This window comes from Argiope bruennichi, chromosome 11 (assembly GCF_947563725.1).
Source record: "Argiope bruennichi chromosome 11, qqArgBrue1.1, whole genome shotgun sequence".
NCBI classification, from domain to species: domain Eukaryota; kingdom Metazoa; phylum Arthropoda; class Arachnida; order Araneae; family Araneidae; genus Argiope; species Argiope bruennichi.
The window spans coordinates 67,512,532-67,525,726 of NC_079161.1; the positions used below are offsets into that span (position 1 = coordinate 67,512,532).

General features: G+C 35.0%; 1 protein-coding gene across 2 annotated transcripts in view; it reads right to left on the minus strand.

Annotated features, from left to right (window-relative positions):
- Nucleotides 1-274: 274 nt before the first annotated feature.
- The window catches only part of LOC129956479 (uncharacterized), a 28,308-nt gene continuing 15,387 nt past the window's right edge, over nucleotides 275-13,195 (minus strand). The window contains exons 3-4 of one of the 2 annotated variants that reach the window (XM_056068381.1): nucleotides 11,891-12,594; nucleotides 275-10,442 (exon numbers count right to left, since the gene is read on the minus strand). In XM_056068381.1, the coding sequence (XP_055924356.1) occupies nucleotides 1,492-7,872 (6,381 nt within the window). In that variant the 5' untranslated portion in view covers nucleotides 7,873-10,442; nucleotides 11,891-12,594 and the 3' untranslated portion in view covers nucleotides 275-1,491. Of the gene's footprint in view, nucleotides 10,443-11,678; nucleotides 12,595-13,195 lie in introns of both variants that reach the window. The other variant, XM_056068380.1, reaches the window with a different exon arrangement.

Below are 13,195 nucleotides of genomic sequence, written 5' to 3' on the forward strand. Positions count from 1 at the left end.
TGTAAACTATGTTTTTTCACATAGTTTACAGTTCATTAACAATGTGGATGAAATTGAACCTTCAACTGTAAATAATTTTAAATGGAAAATTTATTAAATTAACTTTACTTGTTTTTTTATACAAACTTTTAATATATTTAAATTTGGTATTCTTTTTAATTTAGAATTTTTAAATTTTCTTTGACTTGTTTGTATTTGCGACATTCTGAATTAAAATTCTGAAACTGGTCATTTCCATGTAATATTAGATTTTTATTTTTTTCTAGATTTTGTTACAAAGAATTCTCTAAATAATTTATACACGAAGAACTTGAAGTGTTCCTTGGAAACATGCAATGATGTAATAAAATATAAAGCTTGAATAGAAGTTCTTGGAAAACAATATTTAATTACACTTAAAAATCCTTTAAATAATTTATACATGGAGAACTTGGAGTATTCTTTGGAAACATGCAATGATGTAATAAAATATAAAGCTTGAATAGAAGTTCTTGGAAAACAATATTTAATTACACTTAATAATCCTTTAAATAATTTATACATGGAGAACTTGGAGTATTCTTTGGAAACATGCAATGATGTAATAAAATATAAAGGTGGAATAAAAGTTCTTGGAAAACAAAATTTAATTACACTTAAAAATTCTCTAAATAATTTATATGTGAAGAATTTGTAGTGTTCCTTGGATACATAGTGATGTAATAAAATATAAAGCTGGAATAGAGTTTCTTGGAAAACAATATTTAATAACACATATTAAAGCATCTATTTCTTACTGATAGAAATACCATTTCCGAAATATACGAGAGCAACATAATAAATACAACAGAGCAAATTTCTTATTAATCCATAGATTCTTCTTGCACGTAATAGCATTCTTTGAGGTTTTTGTAAATTTTAACGCATTTTGTATAAATTGTACAAACTTATTTCAATCCAAAATGATATTAAATACTAAGTTCTATGAGAATCATGTTAAAATTTGATTTTAAGCAGTGTTCTTAGTAAATGTTTGAAATCCTACATATAGAAATTCGGGCATTCTTTCAAAGGGCAGCGTTTTTTTTTCATTCCGTAAGAGCATTGATACGTGCATGCAATTTATAAAAAAAGATATCATTTTCTCATTAATTTACAAGCAAAAAGAAAAAGTATCAACTAGAAAGAAAATAAAAGATCGAAAAGGATGAGACAAAAATTTCGTTTTCACTAAAAAAGAAAATAAATGAATAAATTATGAAAATTATTCAAAATTATTAATAATAATAAGTTGTTCAGATAGTTTTAGTTAAAAATTTATTTCCAATAATAATTTTTTTAAACATTTTCTTTCACAAAATATGGACAGAATTTACGAATTTAATTAAGATACTATTATTTATTGTATTCATCATTTTTATTATAAAACTAATGTATAGTTTTTTTTTTTTGATTAGAAGAATGATTATCATTTTTATAAAATTTTAACTGTTTAGAAACATGCTTCATTCTTTAAGTAAATAAATTTCGAATATCTTGAACATATTCCTCAGTCTCATCATTTCCCATTATCCCCAAAAGCTGAAGCATCTTCTTAGCATAACCATTTAGCTTAGTAAGCCAAGAATTTGTCCTCGCGTCTTCTTTTTCCGAAAGATGGCGCTGCAGCTGCCGCTTGATGCCGATTTCGTTTCTCACTGCTCCGTTGCTTATCTTTTCAAATACCACTTTTCGTGGAGAAAATAAGCAATTGTCTATTGCTGATTTATATCTGTTTCCAGTTATAGTTCTTGTAACAAGATCAGCAAGCAATAAAGAACAGTTTAAATCCGGTGCCTGAATGAATTGATTCTTGCCATTGTCTCTATAATCATTTAGCAAAAGACTGCTGCCGTCATAAAAATCACCACTGAAAATATTTTCAGATGTCCGCTCGATTTTTTCTCCATTGCATTTCAAATGGTCTGTTGCAGATTTCGCTTTTTCTGCCGTAGATGAAGGATTCGAAATGACTGCTGGATCGGTGATGGTCCATCTTTGTTTCCTTATAAAGAGTTGTTTGATTGATATCATTGCATTTGATACGAAATAAGTCTTCAGGAAATTACATAAGAAATTTATCGGCGATGGCATGCAGCATGCAGCGCCGTTAGTCGTGTAATCACCGTTTCCAAAATATTCGTTAGGTGACCTAACCAAACGATATTTGGGTCTCATACACTCAGTATCATCGGTTGCGTTAGATTCGAGTACATATCGATTAGTACTGTCATGCACTATTGTGGACTTGTATGCGGTAAGCTTCATTGGATTCATATCAACATAGCTGCCAAATCCTGTCAGCTCTAAATCGATTCCATTTTTGTAGCTTTCCAAATCTGGATAAGAATATTGATCTGTTGCGTTAATTAATTTTATTTCCCATAAAGTGTAAGGGCTCATCAATAGATCACCTGATTCGAGCTGGTTATACACTCCATTCGATCGTAATCGTATTCCATCTTCGTTCTTCTCGAAAGAGTAGTAGATTGTTACGCTGTCGCTGGTTATCAGAAAGATTTTATTGGCGTATCTGTAGTAGGAATTACCCAAGTGAATCGCTCTTATATCGAATCCTTTGAGAGTTTCAGATAGTAGAGACTGAGCACTTTCATTTATTGTTTTAAAATCAAAATCGATTTCACTGAATTTGATGGCATCTTTAAGTGGGGGAGATTTTTTTATATCTGCTTTGAAAACAACTTCTTTTCCTAACAACAAATCCGAGATTAAACCTCCATATTCCTTATTTTCCCACACAAAGAATGGCTTAGATGAACGAGATTGTCCGTTAAAATATCCCTTCATAAGGGACGCGTTACCTTCCCTCACAGTAGTCTTGTACAAATCTAATTTCTGTTTAATCCTTTCTATTCGTCGCATCGCTTCTTGAACAAGGTCCTGGATATTCGTGTTCAGTTCAAGTTGAGACGGAAGCATGGACTTCTCGATATAGCGGTCTGGGAATGGAAACGCCCACTGCGTTAAAGCATCGATTGCTGTTTTGTACTGTTTTAGCACTATGTTGGCCCTTATTACAAATTCAAGTCGGTTGACTGCATTTACAAGCTGTTGGTCCTTGATAGCGATGCTACTTGCCGCGACAGAACTGATGTCTGCGATATAATTAGCCAGGTTCTGTTGGTTCTGGTAACTTTGTATGCGATCATACAGGTTGATCGTGGTGGTCATAACTTCATCCAACTTCTCTATGCTACGACTGAGTTCATCTTTCACTACGAATCTTTCTGTTAATTGTTGCATTAACAACTTCATGTCTTTCAGAGTACTCTGCACTTGCCATTTCGTGACATCCAGGGATACTTGGGATTTGCTTCCAAGTTTGTCACTTATGTCTTTCATATGGTCTTCCATTTCTTGCAACATTGGTGCGATGGTATCATAGATGATATCTTCGTATTCCCTGAGTTTCTTAATTTTATTGTCAATTTTTTCTACAGCATCGGTTATGACATCAATTTTTTCTTGATCCCCTTTCATTTTGTCATACAAATGAAGCAACAACGAGCCGAATTCGACAATTTGTGATAACTTTCCTATGATTTTCAGAGCATCGACACTTTTTTTATCGCCCGAATGGATTTTCAGATCTTCTGATTTTCTTCTCAGTTCTCGTTTAAGTTCACTTTCTAGCAATTTTACTTGTTTAAAATCTATTTTATCCTCTGTGGCCTTCTTTAACTTGTCTTCAATATCGGTTATTTTGCGTGTCATGTCATTCAGTTTTTCGGGATTTTTCTTTATTTCTTCAGACACATTATTCAACAGTTTGTTGAGATATGCAACTTTTTGATTTCTCAATGCTTTAATTTGGTCGCCTGTAAACTTTATGGCTGATACGATGTCTGGTGACAAATTCAGGGTTTGTTGCTGATTGCCTAAGGCCAAAGATTCACCTACAGTGCTTGCTGTTTCTATTACCGTGCCGACAATAGCTCCAATTGGGCTTAAGAAACTTACTATTCCTCCTATGATTTGAAAACACCTGAACAATCCCTTTATTTCTAAAGCATTTTCCAGTTTTTCTCTTTTCTCCTTCAGTTCTTTTCTTTCCTTTTCAGCTTGTTTCTGCAGTAGAAACGTCTCTTCAATCAAAATGTACACCTGATCCTCAATTTTCAGACTGGCTTTCTCGATTTCACGGTTCATCTTCTTGATGAAAGATTCAGCTTCCTCTATCTTCTTGTCTATACCTTTTTTATAATATTCTTTGTACTTGTTAATGGCATCGACTTTTATGTTCATAATTTGAAGATCTTTTAGAGTTTTTATATTTTCTTTAACCAAATTCAGATAATGGTAGATATCTATTATTAATTCAGATTCGGAAATTTCTTTTAAATCGTACATCCTTCCTAATGCAGCAGTGTATAAGTAGTTAAGAACTTTTTTATTCTCGTCGAAATTTGGACCATCTTTGTGACTTTTCGCAAACTCACTTATCCTCTCCAGCAATGAACTATAAAAGGGGCAAAAATCCATTTGGTCGCTTAATTTATGAAACTGACTTTCCAAACCTTGAAATTCAGCAATAAGTCCAAGTGTATCATAAAGGTTTCTTACATCGCTGTTGCCATTTAGCTTGTCTACAAATTGCAGGAGATAATATCTTTTGAAACGATTATTTAAATTTAAACGAACGTAATTTTTGTACTCGTTGATTAAATTGGAGAAGTCACGAATGCCGTTTGCAGGTAATGGATTTTGTGGACTGCCATTTTCCCCTTTTGTGCCGTTGGTTCCTGTGGGGCATACTCCATCATTTGTGACTGTTCTTTCCCACTCCCATTTCGAATATGCCCTTAGCCCTCCAAGTACATACCCAAGCCAGCTTGGTTCACAATGAGACCATTTTGCATATACATCATTTCCATTCGTACCTCCCGACCCTCCAGATCCACCTGTACCCATTTTGCCTTCTACCCCCGTAGAAGTGAATTTGGTTATCTTCGAAGGCTGGCTCAGTTCTATAACGGTGACATTTCCCGGATCACCTCCTTTTCCTGCTTTTCCCCCATTTCCTCCATTACCCCCTCTGCTACAAGGTAATCCGTAGATCATGAAAGGTTTTTCTGTGCAGGACCACTCTCTGTGGATGACAGTCAAGATGACAAGTCCGCCACCGCTTTTATTTCTTATTCCTTCACACTTAAAACCGCGGACACAACCATTGTCGCAGGGTGGGTCCGAATTATAGGGCGTATGAGCGTCCCGCCCAGGATCACCGGAGACTCCATCACCTCCATCCTGTCCGGGACCGCCCTTGCCACCATTAGAAGTTATTTTTAGATTTTCCCCTCCAACAAAAGTAGCACCTACTCCGAAGAAAGATTCACCAGATTGTCCAGGTTTACCTGGAGAACCATTTGCCCCATCTTTTATAGGGTTAGCTCCATTTTTTGCCTTTGATTCGGCATGTAGAGTTCCATCAGCTCCATTAAGTTCTATACTTCTGGAGCCTATGATTTCCCAATCGGGGGCCATGACAGCCACGGATGTTCCTTTATCTGCAAACGACAAATCGGCATCAATAAACACTTTATTTAAAGCAAAAATTTTAAACAAGTTATATTTACCTGAAGCAAATTGAACTTTGAAGTTATTGCACCTGTTATCCGTATCGAAGTTACTCATTATATTTTGCATTGTTTCGTTAAGGCTGACGAAACTGCCTTTTACAATTATATGAGGCTCTGAACATCGAACGGTCGGTCTGTGCTTTAACGTTAAACTTAAAACTTGGTTTATTTCTTCTATGCACAAATCTGTCGTTGCTATTGTAAGATTTTTAATAGTTTCGTATCCAGTCACATTATAATCCCTGATTTTACTGAGAAACTTCTCGAAAGTGTTGGGAGCTATAAATATGCCTTGTGGTTTTAACGGTTGTCCCCAATCTTCAATATTAGCAACGTTATACCTTTGCCTGTCTTTTTGTATATCGTATTCAGAAAGCTTTTTATATAAGTCTTCTAGAAATATATACCATCTTTCGGATTCATAAAAATATTTAGCTATACTTTGAAACGGAGATAGCCAACCTATTGATTCATCAGCTAAAGTCTCATCGCTTATAATCTCCAAGAACTTGAGGTATTTTCCTTGAAATGTAATATTTTGCAAATATTCTTTTGGTACAGATACTTTCAAATTATTTGCAATATCATCAACTGTATTCAACAGTTTTTCGATTGTTGTTCCATTCATTATTTCTTCTGTTAATTCGGCGATAGTGTTCCTGTCTCGGTTAAGTATCTCGGGCAATTTCTGTATCTCAAGCAACTTAATTTTTTCAACGTATTGTTCTTGTATTGATTTTATTGTGTCGTTCAAACTAATTTGCATCCTGATATTTATTTTTTCAGCTGCCAAATCTGCATCGCGTAATAGGATTGTTTTAGACCCAGAAAGAAAAGATTCCACTTCTTTGAATAATTGGTTCCAAGGCTTCGAACTTAATATATTGTCACTTACTGTTTGAAGAAAATTGAAATATTTCCCTTGATTTGCAATGTACAATACCTCATCTTTAGGTATATCGATACCTAAATTTGAAATTGCATTGTTAACTAATTCTGCCACTTGCCCGGGATTCATTAAATTCTTCGTCTTAATTACTAGATCTAAAGCAATGTTGTATCCATTATTTAATTTGTCTCTAAATGCTTTGGCGTCTGAAGAATCTGCACCAGTAACGCCAGATGCCGAAACAAATAAGTGTATTTGGCAACGAATTTGTTGTACTGTATTCCGATAACTATCCTGAATATTTCTTGCAATATTACTGAAGCTTGACCATAAATTCTTGTTAATTTCTTCAACTAACTCATTGATATCATTTTTTGTTTTTTCAGACACTGTGTAACCGAAATCTTCGTTACTTTTTGCAGTAAAACTAAGTTTTTCGTATACAATTCTTTCGATACTCTGTTTACCATTTTGCAGCAATGGGATATCACTGACAGGACCTGGCTCGTCTGGTCTTCGGAATATTCCAATCTTAGTGTAATGCTCTCCTTCTTTTTCCAATAAAATATCAACAAATTTAATGGCGTTTTCGTAAAATCTATTATTTTTTTCTGAAAGATTCGGACGTTTTGAACTATCTTGCAAATACTGTTTGGCTTCTTGCAGGAAATCAGCTATAGCTGCAATCATTAGGCCATCTTCAACCAAAATAAAGTTTTTGCCTTGCTTTACATATTGGTTATCAACTTTAGTCGCAACAATGGCAATGCTGTGTTTGAATTTTTCAATGTCTTTCACTAGATCTGTAACATGCCTCAGAAGCTTCATGAAATCCTGCCTGTCTACGCCTTTCCTAACTGAGGGGTGGCTGATAGTAAAAACCATTTTAACACTTTCCGAATAGTCAACGACTTTCTTGATGAAATAAGTCGTAGCTATGTCATGGCTTGTGCCCTGAGTGTCACTGAAACCAGGACAGTCGTAATAAACAGCATTCGTCTTATCATCAATCACAAGTTCAGGAAAAATTGTTTTGGATTTTAACGTAGTATCTCCAATCCTATTATGATCCTCTATGATATATTCACCAGTACCTTCTTTGGTCTCTTTTGATATCATTTTACTATTGTCACCAGCTACCCATTGCGTAAAGGTACTTTTACCACTTCCTGTGTTTCCTAATATCAGAATGACGTCTTTATGTTTGTCGTCAAACCTGATTTCTTTTTCTCCTCTTTCCAAAAGATCGAATGTCGATTTTATCAGATGATTGCCTTTTTCCTCGGAAGCACTTTGTTCCAGAACATTTTTCGTGTTTGGCAGATTTAGGCCTCTGCCAGGGCGCGAAATTAGAGATGGAGCCATATTGAAAATATTCTTTTTTTCGTCTCGGTGTCTCCCCACCCACCATGGAGCCCAACAAGGGGAAGAAGTAACCGGCTCTGGAATCTTCCAGCCTCAGCACTTTCTCCAGGGATAACATAGAGATATAGTGTTACAGTTTCCATGTGGTAATCCACCTGTAGCTGCAACACTAGCCCTACAGCAGCATGCTTTGTATCCTACATATAAAGCTTGCCACCAGCCGATTGGCAGAGAGCGGGCTCACCCCTGCCGCCCGTCTACAGAGAAGCCTGGACCAAAGGGCACGCAACGGAAGTCCAGGGCATTATTATCCTAGCCCCATATGGAACACCGCAGGAGTCCCAGGACTCCATTTTCCTCTTTTACGGGACGCCATACACGGCAAACATATGGGACAGCTGTCCATTTACGATATTCAGAATTTACAATCGGAGAGCTGACGCCAGCAGCCAAATTTCATTTTTGACAAGCGATGGGCCAGCAAATGAAAGCTGGTATTCAAAAGTAATGTACACGTAACTGGTAAGGTACAGCAAATTAATCTTGACTGTTAGAATTAAAATTTGGCAAGCGATAGGAAAGCGAACTAAAGTTTTTTCTCGTCGTGCCTTTTTTGAATTTATAAGCGATAAATTTATGGGAAATATATCCAACATTGGTTAGTCATTCCCAATGTATTGTTTAGTAAACCTACGTTGGCACTCAGAATTCATAAACGGCATATTCAAAAGGTGTCAATCCTATGGCCGGCTAATTTCTTTGTTATAGTTTAAATAAACTTTCAACGTTACAAATTAATATCCTAAAATACTTTTAAAAATCATCGAGATGATTAAAAAGCACCAAAGTTTTTGAACTAAAAAATAAGTTAATAGATTTTTAATCGACATTAACTAGGAATTATTGATTAAGGAGTACTGATATTGGCGAATAAAAATTAGTTGAATAGAGAGAAGGACAGCATAACCGCTTCATGAGCAAAGATCACTCGAGCACCTCGGGATCGTGAAACCCGTACTCACCAAAAGAAAGTGAGCCCCTGAGGGGAGATTTCAACTGACATTTTCTTTACTTTGGGTATTGTTTGTAAATCTTAAAGAAAGGTTGTAGTCTTATAATCTAATATATATATATATATATATATTCGCTTTTATGCCATCCCAGGAAGCATAATTTATATACAAGCAAGAAGCGATGATGCCCGTCAACCTACATCACGACACAAAAGCGAAAAGAGAGAAGAGCGAGAGAAATATTTTCCAGATGATTGTATACCATGAGATTCTGATAGCTTTTTCTTACTCGTGTCGATTTAGGTAACGAAATTATAGGGATCTTTTAAAAGAATTTGCTTGGATCGACACATTTTTATCCCTTCACTCGGAGCGTGAAAACCGCTGATTTAAGAATGTTTAAAGAGCTTCTGTAGCATTAATTAAACAAAAAAAAAAGGTGAAATCAGGAAATAAGGGAACATTTTAGAATTAAGTTAATACGGGTTAAATTAAGATTAGAAAATTAATTAGGATTTAATTTAAATTTAGAGATAAACGGGAAAGATCAATGATAAAGAGACGCGCCTGTTTACATCACCTCACAAGAGTTAAGTGACAGAAATGTTTTCCTTCAGGGATTTTACTAAGAGATCCCGATAGGAATTTCTGTGACGCATGTTGATTTAGGAAAGTCACCATCTAACTCTCCGACCCGCCACGAAGGCACACGGATTTAAAACATAGAAACTGAATAATCGGACCGCCGCAACAGCAACGTTGGCGGAAACTGTGGTTGAGTCCTAAGGACCGTCACCAGCCACGGTACAACCCTCCCCGAAGGATGGGAGGAGTCAGATCTGGTACCCTCGATGACGGTACAACCCGTCCCGTCATCGATGGGAGGAGTCAGATCCCCCACCTATTAGTGTACCCTCCAGGGTAACGAGATCCCACCACCATGCCGGAAGCACCTCATCCTCATTTCGAGGTGCCCCTCTGGGGGTCTGTTGACTTAGGAAAGGGAATCTGAGTTAATTTTGAAAGAATGCCATAATGGTTAGGGATTTCTATTCCTTCTGCCTGAGCGTGGGAGCCTCCTGAACTCAGCAATTTTATAGAGCGCGTGTAGAATTAAATAAAAGAGTGGGATTTGAATCGGGAAGCAAGAGAACGATTTAGAATAAATAACAAGGCCTAATTTACGATAAAAATTAGAAAATCAATTAGGATTTAAATTAGATTAAGAAATATCATTATATATATTATTCTAAAAATTTAAGAATAAGGATGGGTAAATGTGTATTTTCTGTAGCTGCATTTTGAATAACCCCCTTTTTATAGCTGTACCTGAATCTTAACTTTTTAAACTTCATTTTAGCTCCTAACTGTATCTACGTAAGACTGGCGTTTATAACTTTAATACCAGTATAACTTTAAAAAAGTTAGTAAAATTTTCATTTCTTTCTGATAAACTGTTTCCAATAGATACTTCATTTTTATCAAACGGTGAATTATTTTCCTCGAAACTTATGTGCTTCATTATTGAAATTTCCCCTTCGTGTTCACAGGAGGTACCTGAAAAAAACAAGTATAAAAATATACATCGTAAATTTAAAAAAAAAAAAAATATTTTCAAAAATAAAAATAAGAAAAACAGTGAAGGGTTCTCTCCTCGACTTTCTGGTGTGGTGAGCTTTGCGCTTAGCTTTCTAGCCGACAAAACATTTTGCAAAGTACTTGTTCATTTTTTCTGCCCCCTGGTTTATTTTACGATTTTCAGATTACACAAAGGACGCCAATATAATTGATTTATTTGGCATTTTTCAGATTATGCAAACCAAGATCACCAAGATGGTTGCATGGTTTTCTTGAAGATTTTCAGATTACATCAAAATTATATATATATATATATATATATATATATATATCAAGATTTCATCTAGATAGTTGGTGACTGTTTCCTTTTTTTGTGTGTGTGTGATTTATCACGGTTTTGATAATTTTCATATTTCGGGAGGATGATTGCATTTCCCGGTTTACTTGATGATTTTCAAATTAGGCCAAGATAGCCAAGTTCCGTTATGCATAAGATGCCAAGGTGAATGGTGATTTCGTTTGGCGGCAGCTTACATTTGTTTTGGTGTTTTATAGAAAGTTCTGTAAAAATTACTACGTAGAAAAGTCTACAGATTTGTAAATATGAAACATAAATTTTTCATTTATATCTCTTGTTTGCTTTTGAGTCCTGTCACATACGCATGGACAAACACACCGACACAGAGGTAAGCCTTTGACAGAATACGTCGGAAATATGCTGAAGACCTACATCCCTATTAATAAGATTGCGGGAGTGGTCTCGAAAAAATTTTCTTGCCTACTCTCTAAAAACGGTGAGTTTGTGTTTTAAATGTTTTTTCTCAATCGATCAAAATCCAAATTTGACGAAGAGCTACAATTGCTGTCACGAAATCGTATATCACATTTAATATATTGAAGTTATTGCGTTCTTCAGGTATCAAGTTTACATGCCTCTGAAAGCTTAGACCGACAGACGGACAGTCTGCGCTATAGATTTTAAATCTGTGTACCGAATTTTATCTATCTAGCTCTCCTCGTTTTGTTGCTATCATGTTATTTCAAATATGATAAATCACTCAAAATTTTCTAGAAATCTACAAATTTAGTGTTCAGATCGTATATCAAATTTTATTCATTTATGTCAAAGCGTTTTGAAGTTATCTTTATCTCAGACATAGGGACATAATGCCAAAAATATTCAATACTATTGTTATTTATATTTAGTTCTCTCACATTATGAAGTTGCTTCATGTTGGCCAATAAAAAACTCCCAGAGCAACTCCAGAACCATTAGGTCTCGCCCTTTGGGACTGCCCACGCTTCCATTTTTTTCCTACCTGTAATATCAGAGTAAATATTCTCGGGTTTCACACAATTTTTCAATTTTTTTTTCTACCTTTACTACCAGAGTGAATGTTTTTGCATAATATCCAAATTTCTTCTACCTTTACTGCCAATGTTTTCGGATAATATCCAATTTTCTTCTACTTTTACTGCCAGAGTGAATGTTTTCGCATAATATCCAATTTTCTTCTACCTTTACTGCCATAGTGAATGTTCTCGGATAATATCCAATTTTCTTGTACCTTTACTTCCAGAGTGAATGTTTTCGCATAATATCCAATTTTCTTCTACCTTTACTGACAGAGTGAATGTTCTCGGATAATATCCGATTTTCTTCTACCTCTACTGCCATAGTGAATGTTCTCGGATAATATCCAATTTTCTTGTACCTTTACTTCCAGAGTGAATGTTTTCGCATAATATCCAATTTTCTTCTACCTTTACTGACAGAGTGAATGTTCTCGGATAATATCCAATTTCCTTGTAACTTTACTTCCAGAGTGAATGTTTTCGGATAATATCCAATTTTCTTCTACCATTACTGCCAGAGTGAATGTTCTCTGATAATATCCGATTTTTTTCTACCTTTTCTGCCAGAGTGAATGCTTTCGGATAATATCCAATTTTTTTCTACCTTTACGACCGGAGTGAATATTCTCGGATAATATCCATTTTTTTCCTCCTTTACTGTCAGAATGTATATTTTCGGATAATATCAAATTTCTTTTATGATGATATCCAACTCTTCCGCAAAGGTAAAGAGACATTCTTAATTTTATTTCTCATAACAGAAACGGCTCTGAACCTGAAATGAGATTTGAATGAAAATAGTGTGGTAAATTTCCTTGTAAACACACAGTTTATTGTTAATTTCACTTTTTAAAGAAGAAAAATCAGAGAATTTGTCCTAATTAAGACATGGACATACTTTATGTCCTGGTTACAGATTAATTTATTCCAAAATTAAATACATATGAACATTTTAAATGTGAAATTGACATATTTAAATTTATTTGTCTAACAACTCATCAAATGCACATGTACGCGAGTAAACAGACTGTCAATCATTTGATAGAATTGGCCCAATATTTGACACTATCAATTAATTTAACACTATGTATTAATTTGACAATATCAATTTATTCGACATCATCAATTCGGGATATATTAATGTCATATCCCAAATTTCATCTGTGAGGTTTGTAACGCATTTAATTTATCTTGTACATTGCACGCCGACGGTAAGATAGACAGATTTCACGTCAACTTATTTAAGTCAACAATTTGATACATAATGTTGCGAAATTGTAATATTGCCCCCTATCATATTAATCTTATGGCGGGAAAGCGATATTAACAGATTATTATTGAATGTCAAGCCAGTGATCTCCGATATTGGTGACTGT